This window comes from Hylobates moloch, unplaced genomic scaffold (assembly GCF_009828535.3).
Source record: "Hylobates moloch isolate HMO894 unplaced genomic scaffold, HMol_V3 SCAFFOLD_8, whole genome shotgun sequence".
Taxonomy (NCBI): Eukaryota; Metazoa; Chordata; class Mammalia; order Primates; family Hylobatidae; genus Hylobates; species Hylobates moloch.
The window spans coordinates 120,319,212-120,341,009 of record NW_026652283.1 but is presented as its reverse complement, the minus strand read 5'-3'; the positions used below and the strand labels follow the sequence as shown (position 1 = coordinate 120,341,009).

Genomic DNA, 21,798 nt, shown 5'->3' with positions numbered 1-21,798 from the left:
ACTTAGGGTGACTATCCACTACCTATCAGGGGCTGTTTTGTTTTGCTACTTACAGTTTGTTTGCTCAAGCAGTTGAAAGCTATGATAGCCATTTACAGTCTTCCTGCTTTTGTTTGAATACATCTGTCTGCACTGTACTTCAAGTGCAAACGACAGGGTAAGAATGCCTATGACCTAGGACCATTAAAAATGGGTGCAGAATAACACTAGCTCCTGTATCTCTTCCCTAGCACTTACCTTCTCAGCTATGCTAAAGCAATTATCTCCTATCTGCCTTGCACCTTTAACTCAGCCATTTCCAAGCTTTTTCTTTGGAAACCTAAAATCTACACGTGGAAACATATCGATTTGAAATGTTTCTCCACTTACTCTGGCTCTAAGAATAGAAAGACAGTTTCAGTTTTGTTTTGTCTTCCTTTATTACATTTTTGCTTTTGAGATACAAACCAACCTCTCATACCACACAAAGAACATCCATTCTTGGGATTTTTAAAGTGCATTTCCCCTTGAACTCTGTGTACAAAAATATTTATCTTTTAAAACATGCAGAAATTTGTTGACAAGGCACTTTTAGGTATAAAATGAAGATGAGTCCTTGGTTCTACAATCACATTGAAGTAAAAGTGAAATACCATCACAGCTGCACTCTCAAAGCCCTCAGAGGCCTAGCAGTCTCTAAAAACTCGTCAACAAGACTGAAAACATTCACGGCTTTACAACGTGGGTTGCAGAGCTTTACAACCATGACCAGGAAAAACTGCCCGTAACAACAGCTGTCCTTCTCCGTTCCAGATGTGTTGTCTCACTGCAGGAAATTAAGATAAGCTGCCAAATTGTCTTTGTGTGACCCTGCAAGATCCCATTATCCGTGTAACTTCTTGTCTGCGATTTCAGTGAACATGTCAGGAGAGACGTGATCGGGACTCTCCCAGGACTACATTCAGGTGAGAAATTTTAGAAGAAGAAACAAATAAAAGGCAGCCAAGGTTTTCATCCCCTATCCATTGAGAGAGAAGATCCAGAAAATGGGCAGTTCCAAAAAAATGAACACTTTTTTGATTGATAAGCATATATGGCCCATTTAATGCCCGTGTGACTACAACTAATGCCTTTTCTCAAAAAGAAAGCGGTTTGAAAAGATCAAAACCACAGAGCAACCTCCGAACAGTTCCAAATGTATAATTTTACCACCATTAAAATGAAATCTTAAAGGTGAATTAAATTCTACCATTGACTCTGACATTGTTTTAATTTCTGGAGAACTGCACGGCTCCATTATTTCTCACCAGCTCCAGTAGAATAATCTTTTAAATAAAGAAACCCACTCAAATGCTTCATGTCTTCCAATAGATACTGAAAGCTTAGTTATTAAATATCTTTGTATAATCCAGCTTATTTATTGTACTCAGTTTGCAAATGCTCTTCAGGGCACTTGAGGGAATAAATATAAAACAAAAATGAAGTTGCTTCCCTATTCCCAGACAACTGCACCTGTGACAGGTGGCTGGTCTTTCTGGGGCAACCCAGGAAAGATTCTGGGACTCGGGGGCCACTTGTTACCATAACCAAGAGCTGTCTGAAGGCAAATCTACAAGTCAAGGTGCAGTGAAGTCTCCAAGTAAGAAACCTGTCACCCTCTGAAGTGTGTAGGCTTATCTACGGATGATGAGCTATCAAACAAGGAGAGAATCCATCAGTGCAGCTCCTGAGGCCATCTGAGAATTTCACGGGACAGAACTGGGCCAAAAGGAAAAAGACTGTTTGCGGCAGGTGGGTAGCAGAGGACCGAGTGGTAAACAGAAGACAGATAGAAGGCAGTATTCTTCAGACCCCCATACATCACTGAATGACAGCCCTGATGAGGACGCTCAGGCAAGTAGAGTCTTTTACCGGAGAAGAAGGGTCTTTGCAAGCAGGTGAGGACTTGCCTTCTGAACTGTGCGGCGGGGTGAGCATCCCAGGTGTGCTGGCTGGGGGCTTGCATCCAGCACCCCCAGCAAAAAAAGCCGGGGTGAGCTGGGAGAAAGATGGGTAGTGGGGAGGGTTTACGGCTGCTTTAGAAGAGATAGTTATCACTGAATTACCATATTTCAAATTTTGACATGGGAATGTCTTAAGATCATTATTAGATAAAATTAAACTGACTTTATTCGACAGAGTCACTTCGGGCCTTTTTCTTATGAACACAGAATGATCCTTAGTCGGGTAACATGTCAATGACAGTGCAGTCTGTGCCTTTCCTGCATTGTGGGGAGGGCACATCTTAATGCAAAGTAAAATTCAGGACCTACATGAAATCAGTTTTGCTTCCATGTGAGTTCGATTTACGCTGTTAATAGTTCTGATCACCAAATTTGTAACATTTAAAGTACTGTCTGTTACCCATGTCTGGTATGTTTACATAAAACGTGGTTCTGCCCAGTAACAGCATAAGGTAAAAATGTGATTTCCCCTAAAATTACATTATCATGTAATCCTAGAGTGTTACCCACCTGAGAGAGGTACAAAAAACAAAGCATTAGATTTCAGGCTAAGAACAGCCAGTTTTAGGAATAAGAATTACATTGAATAGCCTTAAGAGCATTTAAAAAGTCAAGGCATCTTAAACTTCAGAAATGAAAACAAAAACAAACAAAACAACAAAAACAATCTAACCCAACCACAAAACTCTAGGAGCCAAGGCACTCAATATCTGCCTGTTAGTTATGTACAAAGCCACAAATGGGAGGTCTTTTCAAAGTAATCTGGAAAATCCAAGCACAAGACTCTTAGCTTGAAAAGCCTGACAGCTGTGCCTCCAAATCCAGGCAACTGTGCTTCCACTCCTCTTCTTGCTTGCCTTAGGAAAACTTCACTTTAGTAAGATCAGGCAAAACAGAAAATAAAATAGTCATTTAACCAAACTCCAAAAACAAACAAAAATAGAAAAAAAAAAAACAAACAACTTCCTACAAATACACAAGTAAAAATATATTTTTAAAGCACCCCTAAGTAAACACCAGTCTTGCCCAAGAAAAATCACAGGTTTGGGGTCTATCTGACAATGATTGTCCCGGAGGTCTCTCTCTCTTTTGAGACACCGTTTCACTCTGTCGCTCAGGCTGGAATGCAGTGACATGATCTCAGCTCAGTGCAACCTCCACCTCCTGGGTTCAAGTGATTCTCCTGCCTCAGCCTCCCGAGTAGGTGAATTACAGGCGCCTGCCACCACACTCAGCTAAATTGTGTATTTTTAGTACAGACGAGGTTTCACCATGTTGGCCAGGCTGGTCTTGAACGCCTGACCTCAGGTGATCTGCCCGACTTGGCTTCCCAAAGTGCGGGGATTACAGGTGTGAGCCACCATGCTCGACCCCGGAGGTCTCTTTTACAACAGCACTAACCAACAGACTTTAGTCCAATATGGTTAAGAACAATGAATCTCTGAAATCTCAGAGTTGGCAGACATTTAAAATAACGTATAAGAACTTGGGTGAGGTTTTTCTCCCCTATCTCTTTACATACACACCATAAATAAGAACACCCAAGTCCATGTCCCTGGGTGCTGGTAAAGTGTCCTAGATATTGTAAATCACAGTCAAGATAGAACCATTTTCTGAAGGTTTCGAAGGGATATTGGATATGCAAATCAAATGTCCTAAACACAGCAGAAAAGATGACTCTTCGGGAAAGGAGATTCAAAATTCTCTCTTTTTTTTTTTTCTTTTTGAGACGGAGTCTCGCTCTGTCGCCCAGGCTGGAATGCAGTGGTGCGATCTCAGTTCACTGTAAGCTCTGCCTCCCAGGTTCATACCATTCTCCTGCCTCACCCTCCCGAGTAGCTGGGACTACAGGCACCGGCCACCACGCCCGGCTAATTTTTTGTATTTTTAGTAGAGACGGGGTTTCACTGTGTTAGCCAGGATGGTCTCGATCTCCTGCGCTTGTGATCCGCCCGCCTCAGCCTCCCAAAGTGCTGGGATTACAGGCATGAGCCAACGAACCTGGCCCCAAAATTCTTTCATAAAGAACGAGACAAACCAGCCAAGCAAGTTAAAGTCATTGAGCTTTCCGGGGAAAAATCAGATTTTTCCGGTGACTCACGGTAACTGTGGAGACTTAGAAAGCTCCCCCAGAAGGCAAGAGGAGAAGCTGAAAGTGTCCCCACTCATGACCATCCTGCCTTGTCAGAACCCTGCAATCTGTGACACCGCACAGGAGCCAGTGGGTTTCAATGACTGGCCTGTTGCTCTCCGCTGGAATATATCTGTGGGGTCAAGAAGAGGGGGGAGGAAATGCCTGTCTCACCCACAAACTAATTTGCCTTTATTATCTTTTCCTGAACATCAGATCAATTGTGGAAGAACATAAAATGCAAAAGATGAACTTGCAGAAAACAAGAGCCAATCCCATTTCTCTTCTGCAGCTGCATTGGAAATGTAGGTCAGGTCAGTGTGTCACAGCACAGAGATACACGTGGACGGGGAAGCACAGCAGCTTGCAGGAAAGGCCTGGCTGGCAGAGAGCACCCAAAGATGAACACGATGAACAGTGAAGGTCCGACGCGAGGTGGCTGGGACTGAGCGGCTTTTGGCGACTGATGTCCCACATCTGAGTGGAGAGCAGTGGAGAGACTCCTCCAGCTTCATCAGCACTGGCACAGGCTTCATTCCCATCCATACCCTTTCCAGCACAGACCTGCAGACTCTCGTAGCTGCCACAGTGCGAAAGCGCGCCAGCCACCAACGCTCCTTTGAGTGAGACACGGGTTGTGTAATCTGAACCTGGCTGGATTTGCTGGTTTAAGAAAGAAGTGAAGAGGATCCTTTTATTTTCCCAAACTGGGCCTCACGGAAGTTCCACTTTGCTCCTTCCTGGCCTTCCATCTCCACTGCACAGTGAGCAGAGCTAGGCTAGTCTGCGGCAGCTCCGCCACGCCCTGTCACCTGCAGTCACTAGTAGTAGGGCCCTAGCTTTTCATATCCTAAGTAACTTGGCCACTCTGGAAACAGACCATAGGAACACCGAGGGCTTCCGAACTGGTCAAAGGATATTCCCAAATCCGGTCCACTGTGGGAGTTGGTCGTTCCCTCAGTAGATTTTAACTCAGCCCGGATGATCCTATAGTTCTTGCCTCTGTTGCTGTCCCAGTGCGTCTGTCCATTGCACTCGTAGGACACAGCAAACTCCATTCTTTCATAAGACTGAATCTTCTCAGGCAAGCTGATATCGAAGGAGAACGTGTCCCTGTCTGAACCGGCGTAAGTGTCCTTCACGTACTGACAAGGAAAGTCTGTGTAGCTCTTCCAGGTGTCGAACGTCATCCTTATTTTCACGGTCTTCTCAAATGCGAGGTTCTGAACCTTCACAGTGCCTGCAATGGCCCTGTCCTTGAGCACACAGTTCTCAAGGCAGACATGGTCGGCCTGAAGCCGATTTCTGAAGTCTAAGTAATCTGCAGAGGGCTGGGAAAAATCCAGAACGAAGCTCTCGCTCTCCGCTGTCGTCAAGCTCACGATGTTGTCTAGGAGCTCGGTGATGTTGAATGGGATATCTAGCGGGTCATCGAATTCCGAGAACACTTTGACCATTGTCAGGGCCAGCCCTTGGTTGTCGGCAAAGGACACCCGCTTTTTCGCCTTCTTCTCCTGGACAGCCGGGGCCACCATTCCACTGGCTTCATTCCTGCTGCTCAGCTGAATACAAGGCCTCAGCGGTTTGCTGGGCTTTGGTGAGATCTTAAAGGCAAACCTCTCTCGGCGCAAGGAAGGAGCCATGCAGTTGTATCTGTACTCGATGTCCACGGCCATCATGGGGCTAGATGAATAGGCTAGAACCCTGGAAAGGGAAGAGAAGAAAGAAAACAGCGGAGCAATCAGATCAGACAGACGTGTGAAGGCATTATTCCAGCAGGGACTGGCAAACAGTATTTCCTTTTATCTATGCCCACACAGCGACAGGTCAGGATGAACCCCGGTGTGGTCCAGCACAACACAGGTTTGAGGGAAGATTATATTGTCGGGGGACGAGATGCGGTGGGGGGCGGGGGGTGGTTCAAGGTTAAAACAAACAAAAGAGTATGAAACCCACTAGTTTTAAAACTAAATGCACAGGTTTTTTTGGTCAGCATTTCTTGGGGCCTTCTGTTGGCGAATGTGCCACAGAGGATAATTAAAAGGGCATATACTGTTTTAAAATTTCCCAAACCTATTTGACTAAAAAGGTGTCTTCCACAGATAGCTGTCCTGAGGGATACTATTTATTTATGTATTTTTAGACACAGGGTCTCGCTCTGCGCCCAGGCTGGAACGCAGTGGCATGATCACAGGTCACTGCAGCCTCGACCTCCCAGGCTCAAACGATCCTCCCACCTCAGCCTCCCAAGTAAGTGGGACCACAGGCGCAAGTCACCGTGCTTGGCTAATTTTAAAATTTTTTGTAGACAGGTCTCGCTGTGTTTCCCAGGCTGGTCTCACACTCCTGGCTCAATCCACCCTCCTGCCTTGGCCTCCCAAAGTGCTAGGATTATAGGTGTGAGCCTCTCTGCCCACACTTTATTAATTGAGAAGTAAAAATTGTATATTCTTATGGTGTACAACATGTTTCCATATATGTATACACTGTGGAATCGCTAAATCGAGCTATTTAACATACATTATATCACACTTTTTTTGCAGTGAGAACACTTAATATCCACTCTCAGCAATTTTCAAGTATATAACATATCATTACTAAGTATAGGCACCATATTGTACATGAGATCTCTTGAATTTATTCCTCCTGTCTAACTGAAATTTTGTATCCTTTGGCCAAAGGATACCTCTCCAGTCCCTCCACCTCCAGTTTCTGGTAGCCACCACTGGGACTCTCTGTTTCTATGAGTTTGACTTTTTCAGATTCCACATATAAGTGAGATCATGCTGTATTTGTCATTCTGTGCCTGACTTATTCACTTAACATCCTCCGGGTTCATCCACGTTGGCACAAATGACAGGATTTCCTTCTTTTTTCAGGTGGAATAGCATTCCACTGTGTTCATATACCATGTTTTCTTTATTCACTCATCCAATGATGGGCACTTACGTTGATTCCATATCTTGGCTTGGTGAATAATGCTGCAATGAACATAAGAGTACAGATAACTCTCTGATACACTGCCTTCAATTCCTTTGGATATATGTCCTGCAGTGGGATTGCCGGGTCATATAGTAGTTCTGGTTATGGTTTTTTGAGGAGCCTCCCTACTGTTTTCCATAATGGCTGTACTAATTTACATTCCCACCAGCAAGAGACAAGGGTTCCCTTTTCTCCACGTCTTTGCCAATGCTTATTTTCTTTGGTCTTTTTGAAAATAGCCATCCTAACGGGTGTGATGTGACATCTCATTGTGGCTTTATATTTGCTATAATCTGATAAAAAGAAATGGATTCATCCCACAAATAGGGATTAGGTGTTTCCTATATGCCAGGCATCAAGCAAGATGCTGGGATTCAATAGTGAAGATAGACACAAACCTGCTTTCATTAAGCTTATGGTAGGTTTTTAAATGTCAGGATACCACTCTTTTAAAAAGAACCAGCAGGCTGGGGTGGTGGCTCACGCCTGTAATCCCAGCACTTTGGGACGCCGGGCAGGTGGTTCATTTGAGGTCAGGAGTTTGAGACCAGCCTGACCAATATGGTGAAACCCCGTCTCTACTAAAATTACAAAAATTAGCTGGGCGTGGTGGCGGGCACCTGTAGTCCCAGCTGCTCTGTAGGCTGAGACAGCAGAATTGCTTGAACCCGGGAGGTGGAGGTTGCAGTGTGCAGAGATCACACACTCCAGCCTGGGCCACAGAGCAAGACTCTGTCTCAAAAAATAAAAATAAATAAAATAAAAACAACCAGCAATTTCGTATTTTTAAGCCTTTAATATAGGTGAATATTTGTTTTTTCCACAAGTAAAAAATTAGCTCTATAAGAATAAAAAGCAAATAGAATCATGCTAAAAGAGGATAAATCTGAGTTAACAAAAACTATATTTTCTATAAGTAAAAATGATAAGTAAAACAAAGACTAAAGACAAACTGTGAAAATATTTTACAATAAGCCTAGCAGCAGAGCTAATACCTTAATATGTAACGTGTTCTTACAAAGCAATAATAAAGTCAAATATTCCACATAGAAAAATAAGCAAAGAACATGAATAGAAAATTCTCGAAAAAAATTTTAAAAGTGGCCTATAAAGATGCAAAATGTTCAACCTTATTATTTAAGAAATTTAGATGAAAAACAATGTCTGTTTTTTATTTATTGAATTAGGAAAAAAATTGAAAAGATAATGCAAGCTTTTTCTTTTTTTTTTTTTTTTTGAGACTGGGTCTTACTCTGTCACCTAGGCTGGAGTGAAGTGGTATGAACATGGCTTATGGCAGCCTCCACCTCCTGGGCTCAAGTGGTCCTCCCACCTCAGCTTCCCGAGTAGCTAGGACCACAGGCACGAGCCACCACGTCTGGCTAATTTTTAAAAAATATTTTTTGTAGAGATGAGGTCTCACTATGTTGCTCAGGCCAGTCTTGAATTCCTGGACTCAAGCAATGCTCCCGCCTTGGCCTCCCAAAATGCCTGGGATTTGTAGGTATGAGCCACTGTGTCCAACCGATGCAAACATTTTCATTAGTTTAAATTGGCACCACCTATCTAATTTTTTTTATCATTTTTTATTCTAATATCACATAGAGACATTTATCCTAAGTAAAGAATTAAAAACATATAGAGGTTAAGATACGAAAATGTTCAATGCCACATTATAGGGGGAAAAAAGATGACAAAATAACCTAGATGACAATTAACAGGTACCTGGTTAAATTAAATGTACCACATCCATGTGATGTACTTTTATTTTTATTGTTATTGTTTTTTCCTTTTTTGAGACAGAGTTTTACTCTTGTCACCCAGGCTGGAGGGCAACGGCACAGTCTCGGTTTACCGCAACCTCCACCTCCCAGGTTCATGTGATTTCTCCTGCCTTAGCCTTTCGAGTAGCTGGGATTACAGGAGTCTGCCACCACACCCAGCTAATTTTTGTATTTTTAGTACAGACAGGGTTTCACCATGCTGGCCAAGCTGGTCTCAAACTCCTGACCTCAGGTGATCCACCCGCCTTGGCCTCCCAAAGTGCTGGGATTACAGGCGGGAGCCACCATGTCCAGCCCATGTGATGTAATTTTATATCATCATTAAAGCCATTATTTTAAAAAAGATTCAAATGAAATGAAAAAAAGTATAGTATATTTATATTTATGTCTATAGAGATAGAAAGAGAGAGAGGGAAGATAAAATTGTACGTAGAAACTAGACTTGTGGGGAAAAATGCCGTTGTCCCTTCAATGACATGAGTTTGAACTTTGCGGGTCCACTTATGCTCAGATTCTCTTCTGCTTCTGCCGCCCCTGAGACAGCAAGACCAGCCCCTTCTCCTCCTCAGTCTACTCAATGTGAAGAGGATGAGAATGAAGACCTTTATGATGACCCAAGTCCACTTAATGAATAGTAAATGTATTTTCTCTTTCCTATGATTTTCTTAACACTTTCTTTCCTTTAGTTTACTTTACTATAAGAATACAGTATATGTTACAAATAAAATACAAAATATGTGTTAATCGACTGTTGATGTTATTGGTAAGACTCTGGTCAACAGTAAGCTGTTAGAAGTGAAGGTTGGCCGGGCGCCGTGGCTCACTCCTGTAATCCCAGCACTTTGGGAGGCTGAGGCGGGCGGATCATGAGGTCAGGAGATCGAGACCATCCTGGATAACACGGTGAAAGCCCGTCTCTACTAAAAATACAAAAAATTAGCTGGGCGCAGTGGCAGGTGCCTGTAGTCCCAGCTACTTGGGGGGCTGAGGCAGGAGAATGGCGTGAACCTGGGAGGCGGAGCTTGCAGTGAACCGAGATCGTGCCACTGCACTCTGGCCTGGGCGCAAGAGCGAGACTCCGTCTCAAAAAAAAAAAAAAAAAAAAATGAAGGTTTTGGGGACTCAAAAGTTATATGTGGATTTTTGACTGTGTGGGGGCTAGGCCCCCCTAGACCCCGTGTTGTTCAAGGGTCAACTGTATTATGTAAATGCAGAGAAAAAAGACTAGAGATATATATTTAAAATCAGAATACCTAGGTGACAAGATTTGAGGAATTTCTGGTATCCTGGTTTGTATTGTCTTATATATTCTAAAATAATATTGCTTCTATCATCAGAACAAAATGAACCTAAAAAAAATCCTCAAATATTTTAAGATATCCAAAAACCCATCCCAACACTACTGCCTCACTAAAGCTGAGCACTTTTTTCATGAGACAGGATCTTGCTGTGTTGCCCAGGCTGGAGTGCGGTGGTGCGATCATAGCTCACTGGAACCTCAAACTCCTGGGCCCAAGCAATCATCCCGCCTCAGCCTCTAAAGTAGCTGGAACTACAGGTGTGCACCTCCATGCCCAGCTAATTTTTCAATTTTTATAGAGGCAGGGTTTCACCATGTTGCCCAGGTTGGTCTCAAACTCCTGAGCTCAAGCAATCCTCCCGCTTCAGCCTCCCAAAGTCTGAGCACTTTTTATCATTGTAATTACCATGGCAAATTTATATTTTGATTTGACAGTTTCAATGGACTAAATTAAGGAAATGAGTGACAAAACTAGGATTAAAATCTCAAGTCTGAGAATCGCAGAACACAGGATCTAGATGAGTCCCCAAACCTATCTCCCCTCAACCTATCTCCCCTCCTTATGGCACAGGTGTAGGTGTGTGATGACGTGTTGGGGAGCTCACTCTCGAGCAGCCATGGCCACCCCTGAGAAGTGACAGGCAACATGCCAAGTGTCTTCTGTAAAGAGCTGGGACCACTGGTTCAGTTCTATAAATAATCTCTCATTTTCACCTTCTGATTGTGATTAACCAAACATGTAAAAAAAAAGGTGAAAGGACAAACACATCAGATTTGACCCCATTTTTCCAAAAGTACAGCACTTCCCTGGGATGCAAGAAGCCCTTACAGATGGCCAGTCAGAGAAATACACATACTCAGAACCAAATAAAACAATAACTTATGGCCAGAAGGCAGATGCTTAAACATTCATTTTAAAGGATATCTGTCTCACTGTTTCCCCTTTAAGAAAATCAATCTAGTGAAAAATTTAAGGGCAAATTTGCTTTCAATTATCTGTTCTTATAGCCACGTAACTGTTCTGGAAATGAAAGTGCTGACTGAATTAGGCAAGGTAGGTTTGCAGAGGTTCAATGGATTGACTAACAGGTTCAATGTAAAAAAAAAAATTCTATACTTACAAAATATCTAAATTTTAGTTAATCCTGTCCTTTGCAAAACTGTGTTGGAATTATACCGTCAGCTCTAACTTTAACACAGGTAGTGTTTTTGTTTTGTTTTGTCTTATTTTTAATTTTTTTTTTTCAAGACGGAGTCTTGCTCTGTTGCCCAGGCTGGAGTGCTGTGGCGCAATCTCAGTTCACTGCAACCTCTGCCATCCAGGTTCAAGCGATTCTTCTGCTTCAGCCTCCCAAGTAGCTGGGACTACAGTGCCACCACCCCTGGGATTACAGGCGTGTGCCACCAACCCCAGCTAATTTTTTTATTTTTAGTAGAGACGGGGTTTCACCATGTCAGGCTGGTCTCGAACTCCTGACCTCCAGATCTGCTCCCCTCAGCCTCTCACAGTGCTGGGATTATAGGCATGAGCCACCATGCCCAGCCTCGTTTTTAAACAAGTATAAAAACCAAACAAGAGGCTATGTCTGGCATCGCGGTGCCCCCACTCTACCCATCCTGAAAAATCTGGGTGTGAACTGAGGGAGGAGGGGTTCCTCTTCACAGCTTCCTCCTCACCTGAGTCAGCACAGGTCATCTGCAAGTTCTCTTTGCACCTCCAACAAGCCTGCAAACCAACCTCCTACGTGATTTCCTGCGTGTTAGAAAAAGGCTTGGAAACTCTCAAGATATTGTGGAAACGGAATTCCAAAGCAAAATGATCAATCAGAGAATCTACACGCTTACAGCCCACTAGAGCCAATGTCCCAAGTTCTAATCCCGCACGCTGAAGAGACTTAGCTGAAGACCTTGCTAGAGTTTCACTGTTTCAACCCAGTGGCATAAATTTGCCCCTGAGATCCCTTTTATCACCAAGCTGTAAGAACAAGCAGAAGAAGTCCGGCTTGGAGAGGCCAGGCTCTAGTGAGAGCCAGAGCTAATTAAACAATGCTGCCCGCACTCGCAGGAGCCAAACTGCTATTGCAAGATTCTTCCATGAAAGGCAAAAGTAAGGTTTTGATGGCCCAAGATTTACCAGCAGGACTACTACCCCAGGGACATTGCACAAGCAACCCCAGTCTAGAATCCCTTCACTTTGTGTGTCACCATAACTGCAGGTGAGGACATTAACCTGTGTGGCCTCAATCTGGGGTATGACTCGACTGTCAGTCACCTTGCCTGTCCCACAGATAGCTTCCAGCTTTTATTTACCCGGTCACTCTCCAAGAATCAGCACACCAAAGTGCTGGTTTGGTGTGGGCTTTCCTGAGCTACTCAGGAACTCCCCAGCGGACTGTGACAGGGATGGCTGCCGCCACGCAGAAGTACTCCTAGCAACTGAGATGTGCAAGGTAATATTAAGTTCCTGAAAAGAAGGCACCTGGACAGGTGCTTCTTTTACAAATGACATGAAAATGATCTGTTCCAACACAGGAAGCACCAGGCTGCAGCCTAGCCTCCTCTCCTGACAGACTTCCTGGCTGCTCCAGCTCTGTCCTTTTCCCAGGCCAGGGAATATGAGTCACCAAAGTTGGCCAGGGGGAAGAAAAAAGAACCAGAAGTTATGGGCATATATTTGAACCATGAGAGCAGGACTCAGGATCTGATACCAGTTGCAGGGTAGAAATAAGAGTGTATGAGTGCTGCTCCCAGGTCGGTATGAATTCTAACACTTGCTTCCATAGAGATGCCTCAGAGCTCAGGGGTCAGTTTCCCTGGTGAGGGACTGGGCCATGCTTGAGGGTAGATTTCAGTGTTCACGGCTAAGACAGGGCAAACCCTAACAGATCATGGAGATAGTTTTGCATAAACGCTTTCTCTGTTCCACTCATGACAACACACCTTCTCAAGACAGCTGGCCAAGGTTAGACGGCCATGGTGGTAACTATAGACCTGCACAGAAAATAACCCCATGACCTTCACGGTTTCAGGCAGCTGAGCTACTGACTTTCTGGCTGTACCTTTCATAGGGAGGAAATCTTTTTTGTATCAGGGACACGACATCATCCCCTCCATTCTCTCATTCTCTCTCTCTCTCTCTTCTGATAAGACAAAAAGGCCGGGCGCAGTGGCTCACGCCTGTAATCCCAGCACTTTGGGAGGCCGAGGCGGGCGAATCACGAGGTCAGGAGATGAGACCATCCTGGCTAACACGGTGAAACCCCGTCTCTACTAAAAATACAAAAAAAATTTAGCCAGGCGTGCTGGCGGGCGCCTGTAGTCCCAGCTACTCGGGAGGCTGAGGCAGGAGAATGGCGCGAACCCGGGAGGCGGAGCTTGCAGTGAGCCGAGATGGCGCCACTACACTCTAGCCTGGGCGACAGAGTGAGACTACGTTTCAAAAAAAAAAAAGACAAAAAAAGGCCGGGGGTGGTGTCTCATGCCTGTAATCCCAGCACTTTGGGAGGCCGAGGCGGGCGGATCACGAGGTCAGGAGATAGAGACCACGGTGAAACCCCATCTCTACTAAAAATACAAAAAAAAATTAGCCGGGCGTGGTGGCGGGCGCCTGTGGTCCCAGCTACTCAGGAGGCCGAGGCAGGAGAATGACGTGAACCCGGGAGGCGGAGCTTACAGTGAGCCAGAGATGGCGCCACTGCACTCCAGCCTGGGCGACAGAGGGACACTCCGTCTCAAAACAAACAAAACCAAACAAAAAAATCAGATGCACAAGTAACCCACCAGGAACACTGAAAGCTGCCAAACTGCATTCAGTCGACATTCACAACCAGGTTATAATTGCCATTTTTAAAGACATGGCTATCTACCTCCCTCCAACAATTCTGTGTTCCCTTCCAAAAGGTTTCACTGATCCAGCATGAAGAGAGTGCATTTCTTTCCCCTTTGTACTCAGACCATGGGGGCCTATTCACAGCCTTAAAGCCTCCTTGTACCCCTCGATCGTGTCCCCATCATCCAAAGCATCTTGGAGACTGATATTTGTGAATGCGGTTGCATATTCTAGGAAAGAGGCAAGTTCAAATGACACAGCCCCTGCAATCTAAAAACGTATGAGGGAAAACAGGGCACTAGGCTAAGAATGCCTGCACCTTGCTTTGCTACTTGAGCGAGTCGCTCAGCTGCTCTGGGCTTGAGGATCCCTCCAAGGTCCCTGCTGGCCCTGACATTGTATGTTGTGACCCACCCCTGGTGCCGCTTCTCTTCCCACTAACGTTTTTCCCTAAATACCTCAACTGTACTTTTGTGGTAAGTCCTCCAGCTGTCTTCACTTTAGTTTTGGCTCCTCGACAACTCTGCCCAAGGAAACATTTCCTCCTCTCCTCCTCTTCCTCCCAGACCAAAGCTCTAATTGTCTCTTCTGCTGCACCCTGGGTCTCCCAGGCAGGCCCCGCCACTCAGACCACAGGTTCCAACACCTTCCAAGTCTCCAAGTTCTCAAGTCTAGTCTTTCCTCTGTTTTCTCTTCTTTTTCAGAAAGCAATGCTCTGACAGGCCCCAAATCTTCCAGTAAATCATTACCGGCCCCCACTCCCTCTTTTGCATCTACTGTGCCTTCCACATCCCTTTTTCTGGATTCCAAAGAGAGGCAGGAACAGGCCAGTGCTCTCCTGGCTGGAGGATCCCTCAAGTTAACTCTCCGACCCTCTCCCCTCCGTCCAGTTTGGCCAGGGCTGTACTCCGCCCCCAACCTCCCTACAAGCCTCCTTGGCCTGGCGCTGCACCCACCTTTTGGGCCGCGGAGAAGCCCCCTCCCCAGCTCTCTCGCCGCATCGGAGAGCCCGCAGGGTTGTGGCAAGGGCGACTACGTGAGCGTCGGTGTGTCCGGGAGGCAGGGCCTGGGCTGGGTTCCCGGAGATGTCGGCGGGGGGAAGAAGACGACGAGGAGGAGGAGCCCGTTATCGCACCCGGGCGGGGCCGGCAAAGGGGCAACCCCGGTCGGAGCAAGCAGCGCGACACCAGCACCCCCGCGCGGCCGCCTGGCCTCCGCCGGCCCGGGACAGGAATCGTCCTAGGTCCCGTCGCCCTCGGTGGCCTGAGAGCCTACCAAGTATATTTCCCCCCGTTTTTTTGGGAAACTAAGGCCCAGAGAGAGACGAATCGGCTTGTCCTTAAGCTCCAAATCCCACTACCCAACTTTGGAGAGGTCTCCAGACCTCTCGGGACCCGGGGCTGGGAACTTGCGCTAGGTTCGAAGCCAGAACAACAGGTAGCAAAGGGATCAGCCGCCGCAGCCGCAGCTCCCTGGTCACGGTAGCAGCCGGGCCCAGCAGCGCGGTGGAGCACGTGGGCCCGGGAGGCGCTTCCCAGCTGGGGTCCCTGGATCGCCCTCTCCACGCTGAAGCAACAGTTCCCTGGGGCCAGCTCCCTAGAGTGTTCCAGCCCGGGTGTGCCAGTGCAAGTCGCACGGTGAAAATGTAGGTGACAGGAACCCAAACGGGTCCCCGCTGCACGCCCTCGCCTTGTTGTCCCCAGCCCTTCACTCGGACTCGAGGCTTGGGGAGCTACGTACCGGGTTCAGCTCATAAGCCCGGACGGCAGACGCGCTAGCCAGCGGCAGCATCCGCACTGGGGGAACAGGGACAGCGGCCGTGACGGCAGGAGTTGGGCGCCGGGCTCGGGTTCGCGCCCCCCGCGGGCCGCCACGTCCGTCCGTGCACGAGAGCTGCGCGCTCACCTCCTCCCTCCAGCAGTAACCCGAGACTCGAGCTCCCCGCGGCCGCGCTACCGCCTTTAACTTTCTGGCCACCTCTCGGGACCCCGGGTTCCATCCCAGGCCCCTTTCCACGTGAACGCCCCCCGCAGCCAATGGGCGCGCCCGGGACTCCAGCCGCCGACCAGTGGGCGCGCAGCCACGGCGCTGGGGAGCACCACTTCGCCACGTGATCGGCAGCGCGCCCGGAGTGATCCGGCTGCGGGCCAGGGTCTGGGAAGGGGGTGGTGGGTCGCCGTTTCATCAGAAGCCCAAGGGCGGGCACCAGAGGGCAACTTCCTACAGGAGAGCGTCACGTTAGAATGACAGGGCTTTTGCAAAAGTCTGACACCCGTGGCACAGAGCGCCCCAGATATGAAGGGTTTCACAGGTAGGTATACTTTAGAAGAAATTTCCTGACTTGAATCGATTATAATCACTACCTAAATCTAAAGGGCCTCCATGATACATATTATGCACCTTGAGATCTATAGAAAATGATCTTAGAAAAAGAAAAAAATGATGACCTTAAAGAGTTTGAATCAGAGGCTCTTCCTTTCTTCAGTTTACATGTAACTTGATCTGAACTAGCCACTTTAGGCATAAGGCTACCAGTTTTCTAATTTTAATGACCAGTAAAATTTTAGAAAAAAATTAGAAATTGATATAGGATTGCCAACTTTTTAAACTGCCAAGAAAGACGTGAAAATAAACAAACCCTGCCGTCCTCTATTACTATCCTTATATTTTTATCTTTTAAAGTACTCTTTAATAGCAGTAACAACCAAATGCAGGAAGGAGGTAAAGGTCAGTCTTTCCCATTGGATGTATTTAGCTTTCTGAAAACTCATTATGTTGAATACGGCATTTGGGAATTTCTACTCTAAGGGATATAGGCTCAGCTTCAATTTTACTAGGAATGCAAGCCTAAAACAGTCATCGGTGACAATAATCCAATACAAGCCTTTAGCTCTATAGAGAGCTTCGCCGGAGGAAGTCGTGGTGTCTGAAGAGTGATCATTAATCTTCTTCCTTCTTTTCTGATGGGCAGATCTGATAAGAGACCACTTGTGAAATCAGCTATTGGTAGGTGGTTGGCAAATAGCGTTTCTGTGCAATTTGCCCTCTGCCAACTTTAAACCCTCTCTTGTTAGGTGATGAGTAGGTTGAAGATTTTTAAGCCAAGTACTGGCTAAGTTTCTCAGGTGTAGTGAGCATGCTGGAGGAGTGGGCAAAGATGAAGAGCCAACAGGTATTGCAAAATGTATGCAGGCAAAGGGTAATCCGAACCACACCGGGGAAGAGTTGGGACAAGTAAATACAGCTTTGTGGCATTAGGGTTTGGAAGCATTTTTCTTGCATAGATCTAGGAAACCTTAGTCAATAATTTCCCCTGTGGTTTAGATGACTATTTCAGACCAGGAGAGAGGGGTTAAACTTAGTCGTGGCACACCACAGCCTTAGTAGGCAGGAGGGTGGCATCTATGAGTTTGAAAAGAGCACAGTCTTTGACATCAGGATAGAACTGAGATGCAAGCTCAGAGGACGGCTTCAGCAGGAGACCCAGCAGTCCAGAGCTCCAGAACCTGAGAGCTGGACCCACCCTCAGACACGATCTTGCCTCACCCTCTCATTTTATGGCAACAAAGAGGGAAAGTGAAAATGGAAAATTTCAATGCTTAGTGCATCAGTCAATGCACACCAAGTTCTTTCTATTATATTTGCCATTGGGTTTCAGCTTTAATTTTATTTAATAACTCTCCTCCCCCCCCCCACAAAAAAAAACAAAACCAGAAAACAGCAGTGGCTAAGCATAGTAAATTATTCTTCTTCCATAAACTATTCTTTTTCATGGCTATTAGTGGTAGCACTGTCCATCTTTTTCCTTGCATTTAGGCTCATGTGTGGCTTCTTCAGTCATCTCTTCATTCACTCGTGTATTCATTTATTCAACAACATATTACTAAGGAACCTCCTTAAGCCAGGGTGCTGAACGTGGAAAAATAGGTGAAATATAATTTTACCCCTGAGAAGCTCATTGGCTAAAAAATATTGATTTGGGATAAATGTATGTTAAGGTAAGTCTCTGTGTTAGGGTAGTTAAGAGGAAGACCCTGCGTGTTTAGCAGCAGAGTGGGTGGGGAATGGGGATGACCAGAGGATGATCCTATAGATGTGACCATTGGGATCCTGGAGGAGGAGTTAGAGTTAAAGGGTCATGTCAGGGAACATGGCAGGAATTGGCAAAGACGCAGAGTTCGGTAAGTACCCAAAGAATTTCCACTCTGCTGATTAAAAGTTAGGTCCTCTTTCTGGCTTAAATATTAAACAATGTTCCTTTATACATGTGTTCACATCAGCTTTCTGCTCATCCAGAAAGTTTTAAAAAGGATTGCGAATGTTTTACCTCCTTCTCAACTGAATGCATTTCAAAAACAGCTCAAACCTAGTCCTATTCTCATTGGAGATTTTGGAAGAGAAATCTTTTTTTTTTTTTTTTTTTTTTTGAGTTCTGACTTGCTTCTTGTTGAATGAAAATGATTGCAAAATTAATCTAAATAAAAATAACCAGCCTTGGGAGTCAGAACTAAAGAAGAGAACATTCTTTTGCTTGATCAGAATAGCAAGTGGGAAAGACTGCTTCCAAACTGCCCAAGTGAATTTATATTTAGCCGAGTGGAGTTGTTTGCACCTGTCAGAGCCGCAGACGTGTTCTGGCGCATTATGTTACCTGGGGCCCCCTGCCCCTCTTTCAGATTTGACTGACATTGACTTGCAAGGTCATGTTTTATGGGGACAGGCAGAGGAATACTTACAAAGGAACTCTACAAGCCTCTGTCTGCAGACAATGTGTCCTTAGCATGTGAGAAGATCTTGAGTATTTTACACACCAAAGCTCCTAGAGCCCTACCTGAGTGAGGTTGATAAATGGATCAGTTGTTTGAAAGCTATGTGACTACAGAACTGATTTTATTCTACAACTTCATACTTTGTGCAGTGCTTTGTGTAAGCGTCATATATTTTCTTTGATTTGTGTCGTTTATTCTTTTTTATGACTACAGTTGACTCTTGAACAATGTGGGGGCTAGGTGCACGAACCCCCTGTGCAGTTGAAAATCGACATGTAACTTTGACTCGCCAAAAACTTCACTACAATAGCCTGCTGTCAACCTAAAGTCTTACCAATAACATCAACAGTCAATTAAAGATATTTTGTATGTTATATGTATTCTATGCTGTAGTTTTACAATCAAGTAAGCTGGAGAAAAGAAAATCTTAAGGAAATCATAAGGAAGAGAAAATATGTTGGCTAGGTACGGTGACTGACGCCTATCATCCCAGCACTTTGGGAGGCCCAAAGTGGGCAGATTCATTGAGCCCAGGAGTTCAAGACCAGCCTGGACAACATGGTCAAACCATGTATCTACAAAAAATCCAAAAATTAGCCAGACATTGTGGCGTGCACCTGTAATCCCAGCTACTTAGGAGACTGAGGTAGGAGGATCATGTGAGCCTGGAGAGGTCAAGGCTGTAGTGAGCTGTGATGGCACCACTGCACTCCAGCTTTGGTGACAGAACAAGACCCTGTCTCAAAAAAGAAAATATATTTAGTATTCATTAAGTGGAAGTGGATCATCATAAAGGTGTTCATCCTGGTTGTCTTCACTTTCAGTAGGCTGAGAAGGAGAAGGAAGTGAAGGGGTTGGTCTTGCCGTCTCACGAGTGGCAGAGGCAGGAGAAAATCCAACTGTAAGTGGACCTATGCAGTTCAAACGTAAGTTGTTCAAAGTCATTGTATTAGTATTAGACATTGTGGAAAATACAGAAAAATATAAAGATGAAAATAGAATTAGTGCTACCCAATGATAGCTACCAATATAATTCACTGTATTTCCTTTCAGTGTTTAGTCTGTGCATAAAGATTATATTATGTGAATCATAGTGTGTATATATAGTTTAATATCTTGATTGTTATTCATGACTGTTTCTCACTTTGAGTATATTAGTATTACAGTTTTCCTGCCATATGCTTTTTAATGGCTGCATAATATTCTTTCACATAGAGAGATCATAATTTATTTAACTATTTTCTTATTGTGGGACACTTAGATTTTTCTTCCCAAATTTTCTTTATTGTAAATATGTTAGGTTGGTGCAAAAGTAATTGCTGTTTTTGCCATTAAAGGCAAGAGCAAAAACCAAAATTACTTTTGCACCAAACTAATACTTCAATAAGCATCTTCATATTTAAATTTTGTCCACATTCCTGGCTATTTCCTACAGAGTATAGATAGTCTTCAGGCTGGATGCATATTGCCAGATTTGAATACTAACCTTTTAGAAAGTTTAGTATTGACCTTTCATTCTTGCTACTGGGGAAAATTAAGTTAAATAATCTCAATAAGGTCTTGGTTTGTGGACTTGGGGAAAATTATATCTCATCTTGGAAAACAGCCATATGAGAATTTTTACGAATGAATCATTTACTGTATGCCTGGGCAAAAATAGTGGCACACCTTATCTAGTGCTTTAGCTTTGAATCTCAAAGTACACAGCCAATTTGTATTATGAATAAGGACCTCATAACCCATATTGTCGACTGAAATGGTATTAAGTGGTGGCTGGTCAGGGAGAAGGTGGAGAGGCTAGAAACCAGGGAATGCCACCTTGCCAAAAGCTTAAATACCATTAGGCAGAACCAGTCTATATTTATATTCTTTGCTTATTCATCCTCTGTTCATAACTAGTGTGGTCATAAATTATATTTAAACATGTAACTTTATATACATATAACGCAAGGCACAGTAAAATTGCATGCAGAATTTCATGACAAGTGGCCTGCATTTTTGTGAGGAAAAAAAATATGTCAAGCTGCTTTTAGGATTGTAACTAACCACTTGGCTATTGCATGCCTTGCGCGTTAGGTCTGGCGTGTTTCTCTTGCATGCCTCTGGAATCAAATGACTCTGATACTGCAAGCACTTTAGAGTATGTATAAGCAATTTCAGCTTGTTCCATCCTGATATTTACAAAACTGCCTGGATCATACTCACAACCATGCAATGATATATATTTATATTAAGAAAGCAACGATTCGCTTGAAAGATGAAGGAAAACAAACTAAGTATTTATGTACAATGAGTCCTAAGTATACACCACTATGTTTTCCATCAGCCTTTGATTTTCTGTCACTCCTCTTTTTCTGTGAAATTTCGAGTCAGAAGTGAACTGACTTCATGGTTTTCCTTATGATTATTTGATATCCTCTGGGGAATCACGACTTAAAGACTGCATTCTTCCTTCTCAAAACTCATGTTAAAGATTTCTCCATGCAGAGCCACAGGCTATTTTGGAGTTTGAAATAGAGCAGTTAAAACTAGGAGGTCACACACGTTGAGATTATTCCTTCACTGCTTCTCGCCCGGCTTGTGTGCCTGAGGAGACACGCATCTCAGAGGGCAGAGGGGCAGCCGTTGTCTAATGAGGTTATTTCACCTACTATATAATAAAATGCACAGGACAATAGCGCATTTGTTATAAAGGCTACTCGAGTTTGTTATACAATTATTCTTCACCAAAAACAACAACCTGATAACTCACTATTAGTATGAGTCTTACTTGGTAGATAGCCAGGACTATAAAATATACAAAGCCAAACTTTGCCATTATTTCCGTCTAAACCTTAGAGATTGCTATAACCATATATTCGGCCTTAACAAAGATATTTGGCACCATTCCCATTTTCTTTCTGTTAATTCTTTGGTCATTTTCAAATGCAAAATCCCCCCAAGTGGGGGGTTGTTTGTCTCTTATTTTATTTGTGGCCCGTTGCTCCAAAAAGAGAACTGACTTATCCTTTCTTCCCTGAG

General features: G+C 44.6%; 1 protein-coding gene and 2 long non-coding RNA genes across 6 annotated transcripts in view; 2 read left to right on the top strand and 1 right to left on the bottom strand.

Moving 5' to 3' along the window:
* Positions 1-400: 400 nt before the first annotated feature.
* Positions 401-21,798, bottom strand: part of PPP1R3B (protein phosphatase 1 regulatory subunit 3B) — a 43,592-nt gene continuing 22,194 nt past the window's right edge. Inside the window, exons 1-2 of one of the 3 annotated variants that reach the window (XM_058443232.1) lie at positions 15,749-15,886; positions 401-5,817 (exon numbers count right to left, since the gene is read on the bottom strand). In XM_058443232.1, the coding sequence (XP_058299215.1) occupies positions 4,935-5,792 (858 nt within the window). In that variant the 5' untranslated portion in view covers positions 5,793-5,817; positions 15,749-15,886 and the 3' untranslated portion in view covers positions 401-4,934. Of the gene's footprint in view, positions 5,818-14,964; positions 15,067-15,748; positions 15,887-21,798 lie in introns of those variants that run through there. The other 2 variants (XM_032162499.2, XM_058443233.1) reach the window with 2 other exon arrangements.
* LOC131384104 (uncharacterized) lies at positions 5,780-9,488 on the top strand. Its single transcript, XR_009214625.1, has 3 exons — positions 5,780-5,976; positions 6,257-6,363; positions 9,391-9,488. It is a non-coding gene; the product is annotated as an uncharacterized LOC131384104 (long non-coding RNA).
* Positions 16,128-21,459, top strand: LOC131384105 (uncharacterized). Of its 2 annotated transcripts, none has more exons than XR_009214627.1 (4): positions 16,128-16,319; positions 17,825-17,935; positions 18,991-19,143; positions 19,602-21,459. It is a non-coding gene; the product is annotated as an uncharacterized LOC131384105 (long non-coding RNA). The 2 variants fall into 2 exon arrangements; XR_009214626.1 differs by having other exon boundaries at positions 17,825-18,006.